The 18890-nt window shown below is 42.0% G+C and overlaps 2 protein-coding genes across 4 annotated transcripts in view; one reads left to right on the top strand and one right to left on the bottom strand.

The window, feature by feature from the left end:
• The first annotated feature begins 640 nt into the window (after positions 1-640).
• On the top strand, positions 641-10821 carry LOC118788058 (mucin-17-like). Its single transcript, XM_036543898.1, has 3 exons — positions 641-894; positions 1364-1410; positions 5214-10821. Exon 3 carries the CDS (start codon positions 5225-5227, stop codon positions 8903-8905), a length of 3681 nt encoding a protein of 1226 aa, XP_036399791.1. The 5' UTR covers positions 641-894; positions 1364-1410; positions 5214-5224; the 3' UTR covers positions 8906-10821.
• Positions 4616-18890, bottom strand: part of LOC118788059 (non-muscle caldesmon-like) — a 30549-nt gene continuing 16274 nt past the window's right edge. For 2 of the 3 annotated variants that reach the window (XM_036543899.1, XM_036543901.1), the window contains exons 7-14: positions 18740-18781; positions 17817-17860; positions 16462-16543; positions 15380-15520; positions 14866-14964; positions 13721-13813; positions 12490-12598; positions 4616-4759 (exon numbers count right to left, since the gene is read on the bottom strand). In XM_036543899.1, coding sequence (XP_036399792.1) covers positions 4734-4759; positions 12490-12598; positions 13721-13813; positions 14866-14964; positions 15380-15520; positions 16462-16543; positions 17817-17860; positions 18740-18781 — 636 coding nt within the window. In that variant the 3' untranslated portion in view covers positions 4616-4733. Of the gene's footprint in view, positions 4760-12489; positions 12599-13720; positions 13814-14521; positions 14581-14865; positions 14965-15379; positions 15521-16461; positions 16544-17816; positions 17861-18739; positions 18782-18890 lie in introns of those variants that run through there. The other variant, XM_036543902.1, reaches the window with a different exon arrangement.

The following is an 18890-nucleotide window of genomic DNA, read 5'->3' as shown; positions in this document are numbered from 1 at the left end:
TGTGTTCAAGGGAACTAGTAGCATTCACCCTCTAGGCAGAGCAAAGTTCAGCGAGGCATTTAGACACTGAGGGTACAGGAAATTTCAGATGGTAGGTAATTAAGCAGCTAGATAAGAGATACTTGATTTTCTGCTGTCACTTAGCATGTGATAGATGTCACCTAACAGTTATATGTAGCAAAATTTCTTAAAATTAATTTGTAGTTAAGATAATAAAAGGTAATTAAAATTCATTTGGCAGTAGAAAAAAGAAATGCGTATGCTTCATTTCATGTGAGCTCATTAAAAAAATAATTTTCAGTCCACACTAATTCCTGCAGGCATATCTGCAGGGTCATGCTTTGCAAGTCATATTGTGCATTTATTGTGATTGTATGAAGATGGCTCACTCGAGCTGAATTTCTGCTTTATCCATGGGACCGTGGAAGAATACGGTTACAAACTCTTCCAACCATCCATCAGTGGACACACCCACCTCAAGGACCCTGGCAAATGGGAGGGGCTTCCCTTCAGATCCTGCCTAGGTGTGGTCATTAGCTCACTCTCCCCAAATAAGCAGAAATGTTTGGAGAGAGACGTCCAGGGGGAAATACGCTCATAACCGCCAGCAGGGGATGCTATGTTTAAAGGGGGGAGCGTGGCCGTGGTGGCTGCAGGCCTGTGATATCTAAGGTGCTCGAAACACCCCCTGCCTAGCTGACGATCCCCGCACGCTGTCACGGCGGAACATGCTCTGAGCGGAGCGCTCTGGTTTTATTTTTGGAGTGGCATGGAGACTGAGCCGTCCATTTGTAGGAAGGGTGTAGTTGAGCACAAGATGAGACTGCCCGTCTGACACTCCAGGCTGGGACTTGCAGGCAGCAGCCAGTAGCCCCCCAACAAGCTCCCACGCAGGTAAACACAATGCAATTCAGATTTTCTGCTTTTGCTGGCTTACAGTAATGCGCTGACAGCACAGGCAGGGCGTAGCCCTGAAACAGATGTCAAAATCTGTCCCAGAAATGGACTTTAACCCCACTCTTGCAAAATGTTCTTTTGACGCTAACGGATTTCAGTGCAAAAATCAAATTGCCATTCAAAATTTATGCTTTTGACAGTTTCCCAGTTATTGTGTTATGCACGTTGAATGTTTTGATGGGATTGAATTACAATAAGAATGCAGATTCCAGAGCTGAACAAACTTTACATTGCAACCCAGATGTCTGTTCCTTCTTTTTTTTGTGGATACAGCTGTACATTATATGCGTTTCTGTGAAAACCCACAGATGTACAATTTTGTATTTTAAGGCTAAAATAAAATTGTTTTGCTTCTGTTGTTTGAATCTACATTTGCGAATATTATTTTCTTTTTTTTTATTTGAAGGGTATTGAGTCCAAAGTGAGTTTGTCATCTGTAATAATCACTTCCTGGTAAGTCATTTGAAACCTTTTCTTCATCAGCTATACTGATTCTGTCAGCCTGTTTACTAAGTGCCTGTGTTTACATTTAGTTTTTAATAATTTTTCACAAAAGGTGGCGATGCAGAAGGCATTGTACAGTGTGAAACTTTATTGCCAAACTATTATTACCCTTTCCTCTTTTGAACTTGTATCTTGGAGGTGTCCCAAACGTCTGACCTACCAGTTCCTTAAAAGGATGACCCCGTCTCAAATGTCAGGTGCTGGGTTCGATGTCCATTGCTGTGGCAGTCTGGCTTCTGTAAAACGCGTTCAGATGTAGCCCACATTTTAGAAGGGAACTCAAAAAAGTCAGAACTTTGTGTGATTGCATGGGAATGAGGTCAAACATTTTTAAAATGTGAGACGTAAGTTGGCTTGTGTATTCTTGTAACTGATCCATTGCAACAGGGGTTGGGTTGGGGGTGTTGGTGGGGGTAAATGAAATCACAGCTGTTGGAATCATGATTCTTTCTTGTGAACGTAATCCATTTTCAATACAACCTGTCTATTCTCACCAGCATTCAATATTTTGAAATGGGGTCTAAGGATTGGAAACACCCCCACAATTCAAAGAACATAGTCCTTATTGCAATATGGATTGGAAAAATTCTAGCAATTTTTAGCCTCCAATTAAAGACACCTTTATTTTGTTATCAAAAGAGCAGAGGCCTGCAAAGTGTCAAGCCTTACCCGAGACAACAAAGACCTGAAAGGTTAATGAGACAAATTCTGTACAGCCACTTTTACTCCAGTCAGAGCTTGCAAAAGCAGGGCATTTCAGTGCACTTGACACAGACAGTAGACAGAATTCAGCCAGTAAGACTACTCATACTACTGGAATTAGCCTCTGTATATATGTGTGGTGCTCAGCACAGATGATTGGCTTATCCCATCCCGTCAGCTTTGTTCAGAGTTCAGTTTACACAGCAGAAGGAGTTGAGCAGTGTGTTGGAACAGTTTGCTACAAGACAATGTAAAATCCCAGTTCCTTTGGGCAAAACCTATTATGGATAAAATCTGTGCAAACAGCCTCTCATTTTGCCATGCCACTACAAGTATATTGAAGTTCAGTTAGCACACTGATTCTCAATCCTGCTCCTGGGGCCCCCCTGCTCCGCACGTTTTCCATCTGTCCCTGCTCTACCTACCTGACTGAACTCATCAGTGACACTTTTGATTAGCTGAGCACACCTGATTTAATCGCTAATTTCAATCAGGTGTGTCTGGAGCAAGGATAGGTAGAAGATGTGCGGGAGAGGGGGGCTCCAGGAGTAGTACTGAGAAACACTGAAGCAAGTAAAATGGCAACATAAATAGCCACTCTATAATACTATTCATATTCATATGGTTTGATCAATTTAAAAATCTTATGGCTCTGTTATTGTATCTAGAATCTAATACTGCTCATAATAACTATTAAAATGATGTACCCATGTACACTCAAAATATTTTTAAGGTCATGACTTTAATACTACAATCAAATGGTCATTACATTACAAATCATTCCACCAGCTTAAACTTGAGTCGAAGGCTTGTTGTAAAATCTGGGCATAATATACTCCTGCTGCGTTAGACCCCCCTGGTCTGGGCCTGTTCTGCCATGCTTTGATTTACGGAGGAGTGAAAGTGATGCATCTTGTAAAGGACAGAGCCACGTAGCAGGCAGCAGGTGACTGCGGTCACGCGATAGCGCCTCCCTTTCCTCCTGCCTAAAATTAGGCCAAGAAACTTTCCAGCATCCATGGGAGACGTTCGCTTCAGGGAGCGTTTAAACTTGAGCACCCTCCTCATTTTCCACTCTCGGTACACAGAGCAGTAGGGCTCCTGGCTGTGCTGAGGGAGAAGGTGGCTGCACGGCACGGCAGGTCATCAATACTGGCAGGGCACAAAGTGCCGTAAACCTAAAATTAGGTCGTGTGAAGCTGCCAGCCTACTTTTCACAGAGAAAGATAAACAAGTATTATGACAACAGTGATGATATTTACCACTTTTCTAGGTTATCACTGAAAGCCTCAGAATCGTAGGAAGCAGAATCACATACAGTAACGTGTTTTCTTTATAAAGGACACAAATTAATAAGCAGAAGGTAATTGATTTGAAGAGGGAATCGCTTTAAAGTTGTGGTGAGAGAATGAATTTATTAGGTTGTTTCTCATGTAGGACCAAGTAATACTTGTTAAAAAGTGTTTTACCAATTGTAAGGAATCTCTAGTAAGGCAAAGCAACAAGTGATCCCTATTAAAACACATACTAGCAATCTGTTCTGTGAAAAAAATGTGTTGCATCCAATGTGCTACAACATTATAGCAACATATACTCAACCCAGGTTTATTTTAATATTTACATATTTTTCAAAATTTAAACATAGTCCAGTGAAAAGGTTTGAGCAAGAGTGGCACCTTGACATCTTGTATTATTTTTCCTCAAAAAGATCCAAATGGGAACTTCCCAATGGGAAGTCACACTGGGTAGAATTTGCTGGAATTCAATAGCAACCTCAAGACCAGGACATAAATTAGGCAACTGCTCACCACGACAGCTGTTTCATGAAAGTGTCCACAGTAACACAGAGGACAAGAGAAAACATGGGAGAACAGTATAATCCAGTTAAAATACTCAAACCAAAGGTTTGGCAAAACATCAATGGTTAACATATATAGCTGGCAAAACTTAAAATTGACCTAAAAAGAAGTGGCAACTTTTTCAGCCCTGATTCCTGCAGTTTTTTTTTTTGCAAAAATAAGTCTGTTGTCAAGGATTTTATATTGCTACTTGTATTAATAACACACTAGCTGAAAAGGGGCTATATAACTTTATTGTAAATTCATATGTTTCAGTGCAGTGACATCTATAAAATCAATTGTGGTACATGGTTAACAAAAACACATATAGCATTCATATTTACACAAAGGACTATTCAGGGCTATTCAGTAAACACAGATTACATTTCCAATGGTAAGATGTATAACTGGAAAATAACATGAAAAAAATGTATCTTTGATGAAAATAAATTTTAAAGCTTCAAAATCTTCAATGTAAAAATTGTCACAATGCAACAAACCAGCCACGAATATTGTGATTAGAGGGCAATGCAAACATTTCATAAATGTCTCAGTGAAATTGTATTGTAATTCCTCACAATGCCACAATGCTATTGCTGACTATCAAGGGCTGGCGGAGAGATTGATACAATGGATCTGCATATAAACAGTATCAAGAACAAATATGTGAATGAGTGAAATCATAAATAAAAAACATATGCTTGTTGGGGCACAACACCCATCATGCACCTCTCATGACTCTTCATGGGACATTCCAGCTGAAATATAAAAGAAAAAATTGTCAAATCATAAACCTGGAATAATACCAAAAGTCTACAAACAACAACAAACATGTTCTGCTCTTGTTCCATATCAAGAATACAAAATCCTGTCCTGAACTTATAATCAACGCCAGACTATAAATGCACTGCATAAATGTAGACTGTTTCTGAAAATTGGTTTGTATTGCTTGTCGAAGAGAACTTCAGCATCATGGCAAAGTCATGACAACATGAACGCAGTATAATTGTAAGAGTACATATTTTTCATTTCCTTTATGCATATGGGGGAGTACATTTGGTATTATGTAACTTGACACCTATTAAATGAAATATTTTCATTGATATATTCATTCATACATTCAAATATATACCTCCTCAATTGTAGAGGTGTTAGCTAGTGGTGGATACCTTCAAATATTGTGTTATATTTTTGCTTGTATGTTTCTTTCAGGGGAGATTGAAATGCTGATGGCTGTCAGTTATAGCAGTGCCTCCCAACCAAGCCTGCAGTCCCACCAATATCCCCCACCCTTGCTGCCTAAGCCTGGGAAGGACAATGCCCGGCTACAGAAACTGCTCAAGAAGACCGCCAAGAAAAAAGCCGCCGCCCAGGCCACACAGGCGCCCGTCCCCTTCCGCTCCAGCCTCTCCCCTGTGAGTGAAGCAAGCCCTGACCTCGAGCACAGCGACCACTCTACTCCACCCAAGACACCGGAGACCCCCATCTATGGCAGCTCTCTGTACCCCAGGTTTAACATCAGACCCGTGTACCAGCATTCACCGTCCCCTTACCCGCATCAGCGGAGCACAGTCTACAGCAAGATAGGAAGGTTTTCCCCGCAGTCCTATAGTGTCCCGGTCCCCTCCTATCGTCAAGTGATCCCGCTTTTTTCTTACACACCACCCACTTCTCCAGGTCTGTCACAAGCTCAAGTCCCTGCTTCTGTCTCAACTCAAGCAGTTGGATCCCCGCCACTTGCTCCCTCTGCTTCCCCTCCCATAGTCTCACCTCCAGGACCAGCCTCAGTGAAGCCTACTGTCCCCCAGCAGGATGTGGAGACCGGCACCACCAGTGCTGTTTCTTCCAGCATTACATTACCATTAAAAGCTGAGAGTTCTGAAACTGGCAGGCAAGATGGGACTTTGGCAGGCCCTAAAATTATCAGCCCACAGATAATTATCACTGATACTACCAAATCCAAAAAACCTATGTTTGAGGTTCCCCAGATAAGGATATATACATCTAAGGCCACATTTTATGAGATGTCTAAGTCGCCTCTGTATTATGGAACACCATCAGCTACAGCACCTAGGAGTAAAACACCTACGTATGAATTGAGGAGTAAAACACCAACATTTGAAGTTAGAAGGGTTATAACCCCTACATCTGAAGTTAACAGGGGGACAACTCCCACATCTGAGGTGGCGAGGGGGACAACACCTACATCTGAAGTGAAAAGAGGGACAACCCCTACATCTCAGGTGAAAAGAGGGACAACACCTACATCTGAAGTGACAAGGAGTAAAACGCCAACATTTGAAGTCAAAAGGGTTACAACCCCTACATCTGAGTTGAAAAGAGTTACAACACCTACATATGAGGTCAAAAGAGTTACAACACCTACATCTGAGTTGAAAAGAGTTACAACACCTACATATGAGGTCAAAAGAGTTACAACACCTACATCTGAGTCGAGAAGAGTTACAACACCTACATATGAGGTAAAAAGAGTTACAACACCCACATCGGAGGTGAAAAGAGGTACAACCCCTACATTTGAAGTGATGAAAAGGGTTACAACACCTACATCTGAGGTGAAAAGGGGGACAACACCTACATATGAGGTCAAAAGGGTTAGAACACCTACAGCTGAGGTGAAAAGGGGGTCAACACCTACATCTGAGGTGAAAAGAGGAACAACACCTACATTTGAGGTTCGACTGGCAGTTACTCCTTCTGGGCGGCCAAAGACACCATCATACCAAGTTCCCAGAGCAAAAACACCTGTTTTTGAAATATCAAGACCTAACCCACTATTATTCGCACCTTATTCTCCTGTAACAGTCTCTACACAGTCCACAGCCAATACAGAGGGAGAGAGACCCAAAACACCCACTTCTGGTACTGTTGCTGCTAAAACACCTACAGCTGAAGCAGGAAGTCTGAAAACATCCAACCTGGAAGACACTGCTTCAAAGGAACAATCAAAAATTCCTCAGTCTGACGATTTTGACGCTAAAACACCAAATGGTCTGCCTCCATTGAATGTGGCTACTTTGGAAAATGTAACAGTGAAAACATCCTCTGAAGCATCAACACCCAAGACTCCTATGAATGAGGCTCCAACATCCAAGAGTCCTTCAAGTGAAGGCACTAGTTTGAAGACTTCTACTGATGAAGCCATTGCACCATCAGCTCCATTTGGGTATCAAAAGCCAAAGACTCCAACATATGAGGCCCCAAAACCTGCATCCTCTTCATTTGGGTCTCAAAGACCAAAGACTCCCACATATGGAGCATTAGGGTATCAAAGGTCAACAACACCAACATATGAGGCCCCGAAACCTAAAACCAAATCAACATATTATGGATTGACACCAGCTGCATATGTTGCTCATGGTGGAATCCAGAGTTACTCACCCCCTTATGCAACCTCTAGACTGAAGACACCAGTACATGATGCACCCACACCCCCACCTAATGAAATACCAAGGTCTAAAACGCCTGCCTATGGAGTATCTACAGTATCCACTCATCTGCAAGATGTACCTGGCTTAACCTCTAAAGAGCCAGAGGAAACCAAAACCTCTCCAAGCAAAATACCAACATCTGAGATGCCCACAGTGGAACACCCTGTACCTCAAAGCTCTGAAATTCCATCAGATTCATCCAAAAGCCTAAGACCAAAAACACCCACTAAAGATAATGGGCAAGCACTCCAGGCAGAAATGCCCAAAACACCAGTGATTGAGGTACAGAAACCTAAAACACCAGCACAAAGAGCTAAATCACCAAATACTCAAGTACCAAAACCTAAGACACCTGAAGTTCAGAGAGTGGAAACGTTTCCTTCAGAAGTGCAAACCTCCAGCACGCCATCAGCCGAAACTTTGGAAATTAAGGCCACAACTCCAATTCCTGAGACAAGTGGGAAGCCCACGCCAGTGTACCCATTTACAAGGGTGAAAACACCTGTTAGGGATGTAAGTAGTGCAAAAGCAGCAACAAGTCAAACTGTGAGTAAGACAGGAATTCTGCAGCAAATTATCAAATCCAAAACACCCCCTTTGCAAGCAGCCACAACTGAAACCCCTGCCTCTGAGATCTCAACTCCCACCTCCCTCTCTCAAGCCTCTGTTACTGAATCTACACCCACTACAGTGAATGGGGTCCTGCCTCCCACTCAGCTAAGCAAAGACCAGAAAGAAGGGGACAAAACTGCAAAAGAAGATGCGGTGCACATAAAGGAAGATGCTTCGCAGCAGAAACTGTCTGCCCAGGCAGGGGCAGCGGCTGCACCATCAGCAGCGGAGAAGCCGGTTCAGAAGGACGAGGACGCGTTCCCAAAAGCAGAACCTCTGCTGAAAGTGATACAGAAACCAAAGGGCATGAAATCCAAACTCAGCGGCTGGTCGCGGCTCAAGCAGCACATGGTTGTGGAACCTGAGGAGCCCAAATTCCCAGAGCCTGAGCCCAAGTCCAAGAAAGAAAGCCCCGATGACACTCAGCAGGGCGAAAAGGAGAAGCTTGAAAAGGCACCCACGGAGGCCAGCAAGGAGTCTGACAGTCAGATAAAAACCAAGGACAAGGATATCACTAGGGCTGTTAAGATGTGGGATGCTGTCCTGTTCCAAATGTTCTCCACTGAAGAGAACATCTTACAGCAGATCAATGCTAACAAAACAGAATCTGAGAGACAAGATACAGTGAAGGATACACCTACAGAGGTTCCAGCGTTTGTCCATCGTCTGCCAATCCTGCTTTACAGCCCAAGGTTTGACGCAAGAAAGCTGAGGGAGGCTGCCTCAAGACCGCTCACAAAAATAGGGTCCGTGTTTGAAATGGGGTTGATAAGTCGCAAAAGTCACGATGAAGAGCCAAAAGACTTTAACAGAACTGCAAAAGGCTTTTGTGCAACATAAACTACACACAACTAACATGGACTGTTAAATGGGATTAAAACGTGGAAAATTATTCAGGAATAACATACATTATGTCCTTCCACTGGTCAGTCTCTATTCAAATACATAGTAAGGAATCATTTGCGATAATCATAAGTGATCAGATTAGGCCTTATGATTTGCCCTGTAGAGGGTTTGTATTTGAATGTTGTGTTTTCTGGCATAGTGATATGACTTTGATTATTGGACTGCAAAAAATGTTCTGTGTCGGAGCTTAACAGATCTCAAAAATACAGAGGTCCCTCTAAAATGAAAGTGCACAATGTGAAAGTAGAGAGAACAAGCAAGACTTCTTAAGACTTAGGGATTTTTATTTGTTCTCACTATTTACCCTGTTATGCCTTACTATGCAATACAGGCCTCAGTCACAATTAGAATAAATCTAACCAGCCAATCATTCACATAACAAAAACTGAAGCCATCTGATGATTGATGAAGTTTTGCTGTTTGCATATTGTTGGGACATTCCTCAGTTCTGTCCATGGAGAAACCAGTTAAGCTGTATTTCCAGTCCTACCAGCTTTGAGGTACATAGTTTGACTGGACTGTATTACGCACACTAAAGTTATCACACACCTTTTAGAGTTTTACATCACAACTGCAGCTGCAATAAACATCTGGATGATAGATGAAAATTACCAGTGGGAGGAATTAAAGTCTTTATTATTTTGAAATATGTTAAAACAAGATGTTTTAATTTAGTATACAGAGTTAGAAAATTTAGTTTTAGAACATGTTAGAGTAGTATTGATGCAAATGTAAAAAAAAGTAGCATAGTTTCCATATTTTATCCAAAGTTCCATGCTTTTTTTCAATCCATTTTAGATGATGAGTTTTTTAAATGTATTTACAAATAAAACACAACAATATGGTGCTTATTGGTAAATGATCCAAGAATCCAAAACATGATTAAAACCAGGCGTCTACCTATTTTTGCTACTTATGTATAAAACAGAAAGTGATCACATGGTTTGGAAAACATACTCTATCTTTTCTACAGCCTAGCTTCAGTTTGTTCTCTCTGTCCTCTAAGATGCAATGTTAGTGTGTTTGGGACTTCATTTCTTGGCTCCTCAGGTAAATCTTTGGTGAGGCAGACACTACGTTTGAGCATGCTCACAGGCATGCACAAATTCATGCATGGGCATGGATACCTATGTGCACATTTAGAGTGGATCTCTGACATCCACTCTGTGAAATTTGGCTTTCTTGGACTGACCAGTTGGGAGCGTTTCGCTCTAGCAAGAAGATGCTATATTGGTGTTGGAATTGCAACCTGAGACACAGTCAGAGCACAGTAAGTCAGTGGAGCAGACTGACACAGGAGTGCAAAACAGGGAGGCAGCAATGAGACAAACACAGGATCTTGTTGGAATACAGTAACGGATTTAATAGCGCACAGTGCTACCAGGGCAGTTGTCCAACCAGAAAGTTTGGTATGAGTAAGTTGAGGATGTCTGTCTTGGAAAGGTGCCTCAGTACTCTGTTACCGTGGAACAGGGGGTTTTCTGAAGATGAGGAATTGTGTAGGTTTTGGGAGAGAGAAAGAAGAAATAATCCAGTTTGGGAAATGGAGGTTGACAACTGCCCTGTATCCCTGTAGTCTCTGAAAGGGACATGTGACAGGTGCAACAGCCATGATGCATGTTTAATGTACGGAAGGGGAGGCAGAGAGTAAATAGGCATTAACAGATTCCTCTTTGACGTGTAAGATGATGCAAGGTTCCTCCCTGGTGTGTTGCAGTTTCTTGTATGTGTGTTTTACATAACAAAAAGCACTATCAGATTCATTGTCCCCACATGAAAAGATATCTGTATTAACACCCCATCATATCCTAAATGTATTTGTAAGATAATTAAACAGCTTTATTAAGGAATTTACTTTTGGTTGACAGTAGCTAATGTTTATTGCAATAATCAGATAATCATGCAATTCTTCATATAGCTGTTTACAAAACAGAACACTGTGAGTTTTACTTGCAAGTACTTTCATCTGCAGGACCATCATTGACAAAATGAGCCTTTTCTCCACAAGAAAGGGATCTGATTTGTGTCACCACAAAGGACATAGTTGCAGTATAGCTTGATAGTCCCACTACATTTGCTAATTGTATATAAAATTGTATAGAAGTGTATAGAAAGCTAATGTAAACTGATGTATGATTGCCTGTAATCTTCATACATTTGTGTAAGTAAATTTGAAATAGCTTTGCCTTTGCCTTTTTTCACACATTTATTGACACCTCACAACATGGTCTGTCAGGAGTGTTTTGGTCTGTTGTGCTTCTAATGTGATTAAAGTATACTTCGAATCATTCTCTACAGAACCTTCAGTAGTTTACCCTTCCAATAATCTATGGACCATACCTTTTTCAAGCTTTGGATAGTTTAAAGGAAAGTATTTGAAAATGAATCTCTGGAAGCACGAGCAGTTGGATGGGACAAACACAATGGAAGGAGGTGGCCCACAAAAGCAGGTAAATGACAAATACACCATGAGTCCAACCAAGCACTTTCCCTGTGTTCATGACTGACAAGGGATAGAGATGGAGTCAGGACACATTCTCTGCATTTAGGAGCACATGCATTAGGCTGCAGGGCTTAACTCTACTTACAAATAATTATGAGCTCTTTTGCCTCCATTATGTCTCCTCAGAGGGCTCGCTAATCCTGTTTATATATAAATACATGACCTTGTTTGCAGAGCTATCAGCACCTGACTGGTTTCTGTCCACTTAAGGTCCCAGGGGATTAGTAAATACCACCGTAGCACGGCCCACCAACACATGCAGAGGGCTGTGTCTCCCCAGATATTGCCTGTCACACGCACATCAGTCAAAGGGACACATGGATCTCCTCCTCACACACCGGGTCGACGTGAGGAACAGCTGAGAGCAGAGGAATCGTTTTAACTCAAACCCCACTGGGGTTGGGTTTCCCCCTGCATCTGATCTGTCCTTCACCCCCCTTGTTTACGGCACTTTGGTTAATTCCCTTAAAGCCATTTGGCAAATCAGCCAATGTGCAAACAAAAAGTTCCAATATCAAATATCCAATACAAAGAAAACAGCCTCCTTGAGTGATCCCTGTAAAAAAACGTCGCATCTTTTCTGTGAACACAAGATAGTCCAACAATGATAAAGCTCTTCATATATTAAGGAATGCTTAAACATTAAGAGTTAACAGTTCCTTCCATAGTAACAGCCTTTTGACCATGGTTGGTGTCACCATCTGTAGAGCTGATGCAATGCATGAATATTTCGCACATTCTCACACATTAATAGTGAGAACAGATGCACATGTACTCTGCTACCAATGACAGATCTTCTGCCAAAGCAAACAAAGCTAATAAATTACTGTACCTGATTTGCAGGGTTCAGATCTTTCTGATGTGCATATATTTAGGTTATACCAAACACGTGACAAAATGGCACGTCCATGACTAACTCATTTGCTAAAGCAAGAGAAACTGAATGAATATGCAGACTTTCAGAAGACATAGTTTCTACTGAATAAATTTGGCTTAACATCTCTAAGCCTCTTACTTGACTTTCCACTCATGTACTCATCGTAGTCATCACCGTTGACCGGCATCTTCTCATATTTGCCATGGCCTGTCACAACAAATTTGTATCTTTTGCCAGAGGGAGTCCCCTAAAAGAAAGGAAAACATTTCAAAGATATGTACAAAACTCAGGGTGAACTAATATACTATTAGTTTCTTTGGGTTACTGTTTGTATAATAGTAACAGAAATAATAACTATTACTTGTATTTCAGAAATAATGACTAAAGTATTTCAAAAGAATCCCTTTTTTTACTAGGTGGATGGTAAGGGCCTCTGAATAATGGTTTACTGACATCCTCTTAAATCAATATTTAAAACTTATTTCAAGACAACAGGATAATAATCTCATGATTTTGATTTCAAAATCATAATCTCTTCATCACAAAATACATGGAACTTTGAATGAAAATCTAACATGATCGCAAGAAAACTCACCCCATGATAATATTTTACAAGGGCCTCAACGAGCCACCACATGTCAGTGATAATTGCTCCCAAACGGAGAAGAAAAACTTGCTCGCTTACTGTGAGGCTTCACACACTTTCGGTTTTATTTAAACCATATGTTGGTTAATATAAATCAGAAATTGCCTGGAGCATAGCAGTGAGTGTGCAATTTTCTGTTCTCCAGTTATGATTCTTTGCCATTAACCACGGCACCTTTATAAAAACTTGGGAGTGCAAACTGTTTTATTTATGTTACTCTGGCCTCTCTGTGTTTTCTTAGTAAAATTAATCTCAAACATGTTGGCTCATGTTATATTTCTAGGAGACTACAGTTACCCACAGGGAAGTTGTGAAGTAATATATAGTACCCCTGGAGGTGCCCTTTAAGTTGCCAGCAAATGCTGGCATGGGTAACACCTCCTTCGCTGTAATGAATGAGACATTAAATGGCTATTCTCAATGAGCTATTCTGAGAATCCACAGCAGACCCCATTCACATCAGCAGTATGTGTCTGCCATGGCCTGGGGTACACTTCTTTTAGATGACAGAAGTAGATGGTCATTCTGGTGGAATGAATCATCGGAGGGAGAATGTGTCTCAGCTGGGTCATGCTTCAGCTAATGTGTCTGAGCTACTGTATCCTCACTGTACACTGATTCAGAGGGTCTTAAACAGTACCATTATCGTGTTCCCACTGCAAACTTTTTCAGTTCATCCAACATAGCCTGGTTCCTAAACTCCAGCTGGACACTACTGCTTACCTTCCCAGCTAGCCCTGACCTCCCGGGGGTGGAGTTGTCCCTTATAGACTCCCACAGGTTCTTTTTGTGTAACACGTCACCGGCTTTGACATCCTTGGGAGAAAAGAACACGGAAAAGAGTCAAAAATCCTTCAAGTGCCCCCGAGAATCGCATGAAATGAGAACGGCACGTGCCGGTCATGAACGCGCACGCTTCTGAGGTGGTAAACAGGAGGGTAAAAAGGATCAAGCTACAAACTTCATCTTCCCCACCAGGGGGCAGTCTTTGCCAGACACTGTCACAACATTCCCAGTTAGACTCACAGGTTGCGGATAGGCTTTCACATGTGTTTTAGCGTTTGCAACTGCTCCATAGTAAAGAGGTCTCCGCACAGGCCCCTGGCAGTTTGGCCTCCATATGCTGCGTGCAGTGCACGTGCCAAACGAACAGAGGGGAAACGAACAAAGAAAGACCCAACAGGGAGCCATCACCACACACATCTCTCTGTCTGTCTCTCTTGCTTTCTACACTTCCTGAAAACGTCTTTGTCTAACACACTGGAGAACAGCCGCAGGCATGTCATTATGATCCTCTAACCCGGAGGATTCATTTCTTCACACCCACACACACACACATGCACACACTGCAGGCGTCATAAACTCCAGAAGAATCTGTCCCCATCACTGCAGCAGAAATCTATCATGCTGGAATCCAGTTACTTGCATTGTAATGAAAGCAGAGAGACAAGTAGGAAAAATAACACAAATACTTTTAAAATGAAGTATTAATGAGAAATAAGGATGGGAAAAGAGTCACTATTACCTTGGAGCAAGAAGAGTTAAGGAGAGCACCAGAAATGGAGAAAGTTGAAAGAAGAGAACTGAGGGAGAAAAGATAAAGACAGAGAAAGCAGGAGGACCATCAGACTTGCATTTGGCTGACTGCAATGGTATATATGTCTGCAAGCAAATCTTCTTTGCCCGTGGGCTGTAACCTGTACAGGATTTCATTTTTACATCCTCCCATACTGCAAGTACACATGGGCTACTTTGACAGCATAGAGCAAATCCCTAAAGTCATTTCACTAGAAAGCGACTACAAGCCATTTCACAAGTTCCAGAGAATCAGTTAATTGTGAGATCTGGCAGAGATTGCCATGATTTACAGTTGGTTTGGAGGGGGAGTTACGGCTGCTGCTGTCAGGGTTCCCCTTCACCCATTGGTTGATCAGGTCTGCCACGCCCACCTTCAGACCTTCCACATCCTAAAATACAGATATGTCATAAAGTAAGGGGTCAGCTTGCACTGCCCCCCTTGATTGTCCTCTTATAATAAAAGAGCATCTGTAGTTTTCTGGCAATGGTGACCAGACAGCTACAGTGCAGAGGTTTAAGTATTATCCAGTTTCAACTGTATCAATGTGTGCCAATTTTCCTCTTTACTAAAATTGTGATCTATTTTGCAGAGTGATCAGTTTTATTAGTCAATAAAATAACATAATATGAAATTCCTTTATGGTTTCATAATCATCTGCCCTTTGAGTGAAATAAAATACATTTTGCTGTTGGATACACTAGACTCTGTAACCTCACTGTGCATGGTGGGGAGTGGAGGCAGAGGGGAGAATGCAATGTGAATATGTTTTTATATTGGGCAAGAAGAGATAGGCGTGCGCTTACCTTAGATGGAACACCCTTGATGGTGTTCTGGTTCCAGGCTTCTCCAGCCTCAAACAGGCTCTTCTTGGAGGCCACTGGCTCTGGGGGGCTGGGGATATCCATCAACGCCTGTCTGGCTGCCTTAGTCTCTTTGGAGGAAATCTATATACAACGCATGGGTCAAATTCAGTATCAGTATGAGTTTTAACTTTATCACCCTCTTTAAGAGGACACTGGCTTGGCCTTTTGTATACATGACATTCACCATAGACATAATATTCACCATATAATACTCAAGTAATGTAAAAAATATATATATATAAAAATGAAGTTTAGATTAAAGTATAATGTAAAATTAGCTCAAATGTATGGTGAAACTAACTGAAAATGATGGAAAGAATACTCGCCTCATAAGACGTGAGTACATTGGACAATGTATGGGAAAAAAGATGAATATTATATACTATGGGAAGAGTGGGTGGATTTGCTTTTCACAAAATTCACATCAATGGCTGTGCTGTACAAACCTGGAGGTTGAACCAGAGTGTGGGATGACTAGACACATGTGAGACCCCCATGAGAATATGAGCACGGATAATGATTAGCTGTATGTGTCAGCGTACATGTTTTGCAATATCTCAGGGTTTCTCAGTGACCTAATCTCCCAGGAAGCCCAACATCTGTTTAACCCACGCACCCTTCTTATTGAGGGGAGCCAAAGGCCATGGCATAAATCTCCTGAAGATAGCTCCATTGCTACAGAACGACTCAATGAACTCACAGACTAGAGAGCGTATAAACACTTCAAACCCTTGCCTAGGGACCTCATTTACTCACTCTAACCTGACAGACAGGGTAGAGAAAGTTTGCCAGAGTCGTCATGGCTTCACCTCACTGAAACAGATTCGGATTTTTATCGGAGCATGACTTAAATCCAAAATGGAGGTTTGATTCTCATGAGAGACATAATACAACACGCTTTGATGGGGGTTGAAAAGAGATACGTCTTGGCAAAGACTCGTCATTCACAAAGATCACATTTGACCTATAGCTCATCTATCACTGTTAGGGGTGAAAGAACAATGGGGAGATTAGAGGGTCACCTCGATGGCTTGAGCGTACTGCTCCAGTCTGTCGTCGATCCTGGAGATGGCCACAGGGGTCGGAGCCTTCTTCATGCTGTTGCTATAGAAAAGGAAACAGACCAGGCCACATGAAATCTGCATCTGTGACTTCATCTGGCTAAAAGGGCCAATAAAACAACCACACCTCGTCTTTCTATGGCGACGGATCCCTCTCCCACGTTGTGGGGGTGCAGAACTCTGACATATATATGGTAAAGGAAGTATGTGAACTGCCAGTGAAACCTCATTTGCTGACTCACATTACAGTCACTGGTTCAGCCAGCTGCAGTGACTTCTGTTTGCGTTGTCTTTCAAGCTCAAAATGAGACAAGACATGAGTCAGTCTTTATACTGATTCACAGCGTGATCGGCTGCCAGCTCTGTGCAGCATTCAAAACATACCGCTGAAGACACTGATCTCATCAAACAGATAAAATACAAACTGTGGAAGCAAGGCCTTGGAAAACAAGCTATTTTTTCAGAACTTCAACAGTGCAGTTCAGTAACTGCACTGTGGATTAGCCTGAATAATCAGTATTGCATGTCACCATTGATAAGGTTGGATGGCTAAAAAGCACAGAACAAGCTGCCTTGTTTCAACAAGATGAAGGTGGCCCACAAGCCTTCAGTTGACAACTTTCTTCAACAACAAATGGGCAGTGGGGGAAAGAGTTTGGATCAGTCGGATGATGTCACGCCTTCTGTGGCTGACAGGAAAAACAAAGAAAGAAAGACTGGACGAGCTCCATCGTCTTTAAACCAATGAAAAGATCACACCCCTCATCAAACACTTCCTTTCACACTTTCCTGTTGGCACAGAGCACATGGCGATATACAGCCACGTATGATGATGTCATCACCTTCCCTTGCTCCCACTAAATCCTCCAGACCTGACAAGCGCAGGACAAGACAGGAAATCTTTATTGCCTTTCCCTATCTAATTCAAAATGATGGACTGGTTTTTCCCCTCTGTCAGCTCCCAGCGTTACTTCAAATGTCTCTGGTCTAATGCAATCTTCAAACTGCTGGCAGCTGGTTAGTGCTGATACAGTACCCAATGACTGCAGACTGAATGGAGCCATGCTGCAGTTGCGAGCAATATCTCACCAGCCACCAAAAAAAAAAAAAAAAAAATCACTGACCCAACATCTGGTTAAAATTAGCCAGGCCATAAATCACATCTGACAAAGGCGATGCAATAAAAGAATGCGGCACCAATCACGGAGTCTCTCTCGTCTCGTTTCAGCTGAGACGCTGTTCAGTTTCGCCAAGTGCATACTAAGTGCATTTATGGCATGGCTTGACATAATAATCGATAAAATCTTCAGACTTACTTTTTCTTCAGGGATCGGTTCAGGGACTCTGTCCTCTCGGTAATCTGCAATAAAGGGCGATTTCAAGTTTCAGACCTTAGGCAGAGGAGGCATATGGTTTGGTTGAAGTCGCTCTGGATAAGAGGGTCTGCTAAATGAATGCAATGCAATATGAAAGTGGGTCCAGCTGGATTTAGTATTAGAAGCTGAGGGTTGCAGTCTCTGTTTTGTAAATGAACCGGGCTGTAGTTTCCATCCACCCTCACTGAAACAGAGTCCTGGCAATGGCACTTGATTATCTGTGCTCCCCTCTATGCACATTTCTTTATGTGTCATTTATTCTTACAGATATTCCAATATATTATATATTATTATATACTACATTCCAATAATATTCTTAATTTAAATGTAGATTTGAATATGTTTGGTGCAGCACCACTGTCTCAGTTAAATCTGATTACTTGTACTGATAATTGGTCTAATCCCTGCTGAGTAGCCAGGCACTCTTAATATACTTTTATACAGACAGGTGCTTGCATTACAAAGTTTTTAAGGGGCTAAAATAAATAGAATTTAATTAGAGAAACACCTTTACTTGTATCTTTCTGTTAAAATAAACATTTTCAAACACCCAAGACTTAAACTGAGAACTGATACTCGCTATAAGACATAAAATTCAGCAAATTCCGGCGATCCCTGGGACCAGTTCTGGGAAAGACCAATTTAGATAATCAAAAACCATATTCCTATTCATAAGATCATCATGTTGTTAAAACCAATCGTCTGCATCAATGCACATAGTTGATGGTATGGAACTGGGCTTCAAAGTTGCCGATACCCAACGCTCCCAGAGGCTCATGTTTCAGCCGCACAAAGTCGTCCCCTGTGCTGCGGCAGAAGCCCTTCACCTGACAAACAGTACACCCCTTTGTGCCCAGACTCACCGAGCTGGTGTTCTCTGCTGTCACCCTCTCCTCACTCTCATTCTGAAAGAACACAGACAGGCAGAGGGAAGTGCATCGACAGGGACAGGGAAGAAGTCCTCAGAAGAAAGAACACCCCGTGAGAGGACAGCGGCTTCAGTCACCCCAATTT

The sequence above is a fragment of the Megalops cyprinoides genome, chromosome 13, assembly GCF_013368585.1.
Source record: "Megalops cyprinoides isolate fMegCyp1 chromosome 13, fMegCyp1.pri, whole genome shotgun sequence".
NCBI lineage: Eukaryota > Metazoa > Chordata > Actinopteri > Elopiformes > Megalopidae > Megalops > Megalops cyprinoides.
This window is presented reverse-complemented; position numbering and strand designations above follow the sequence as displayed.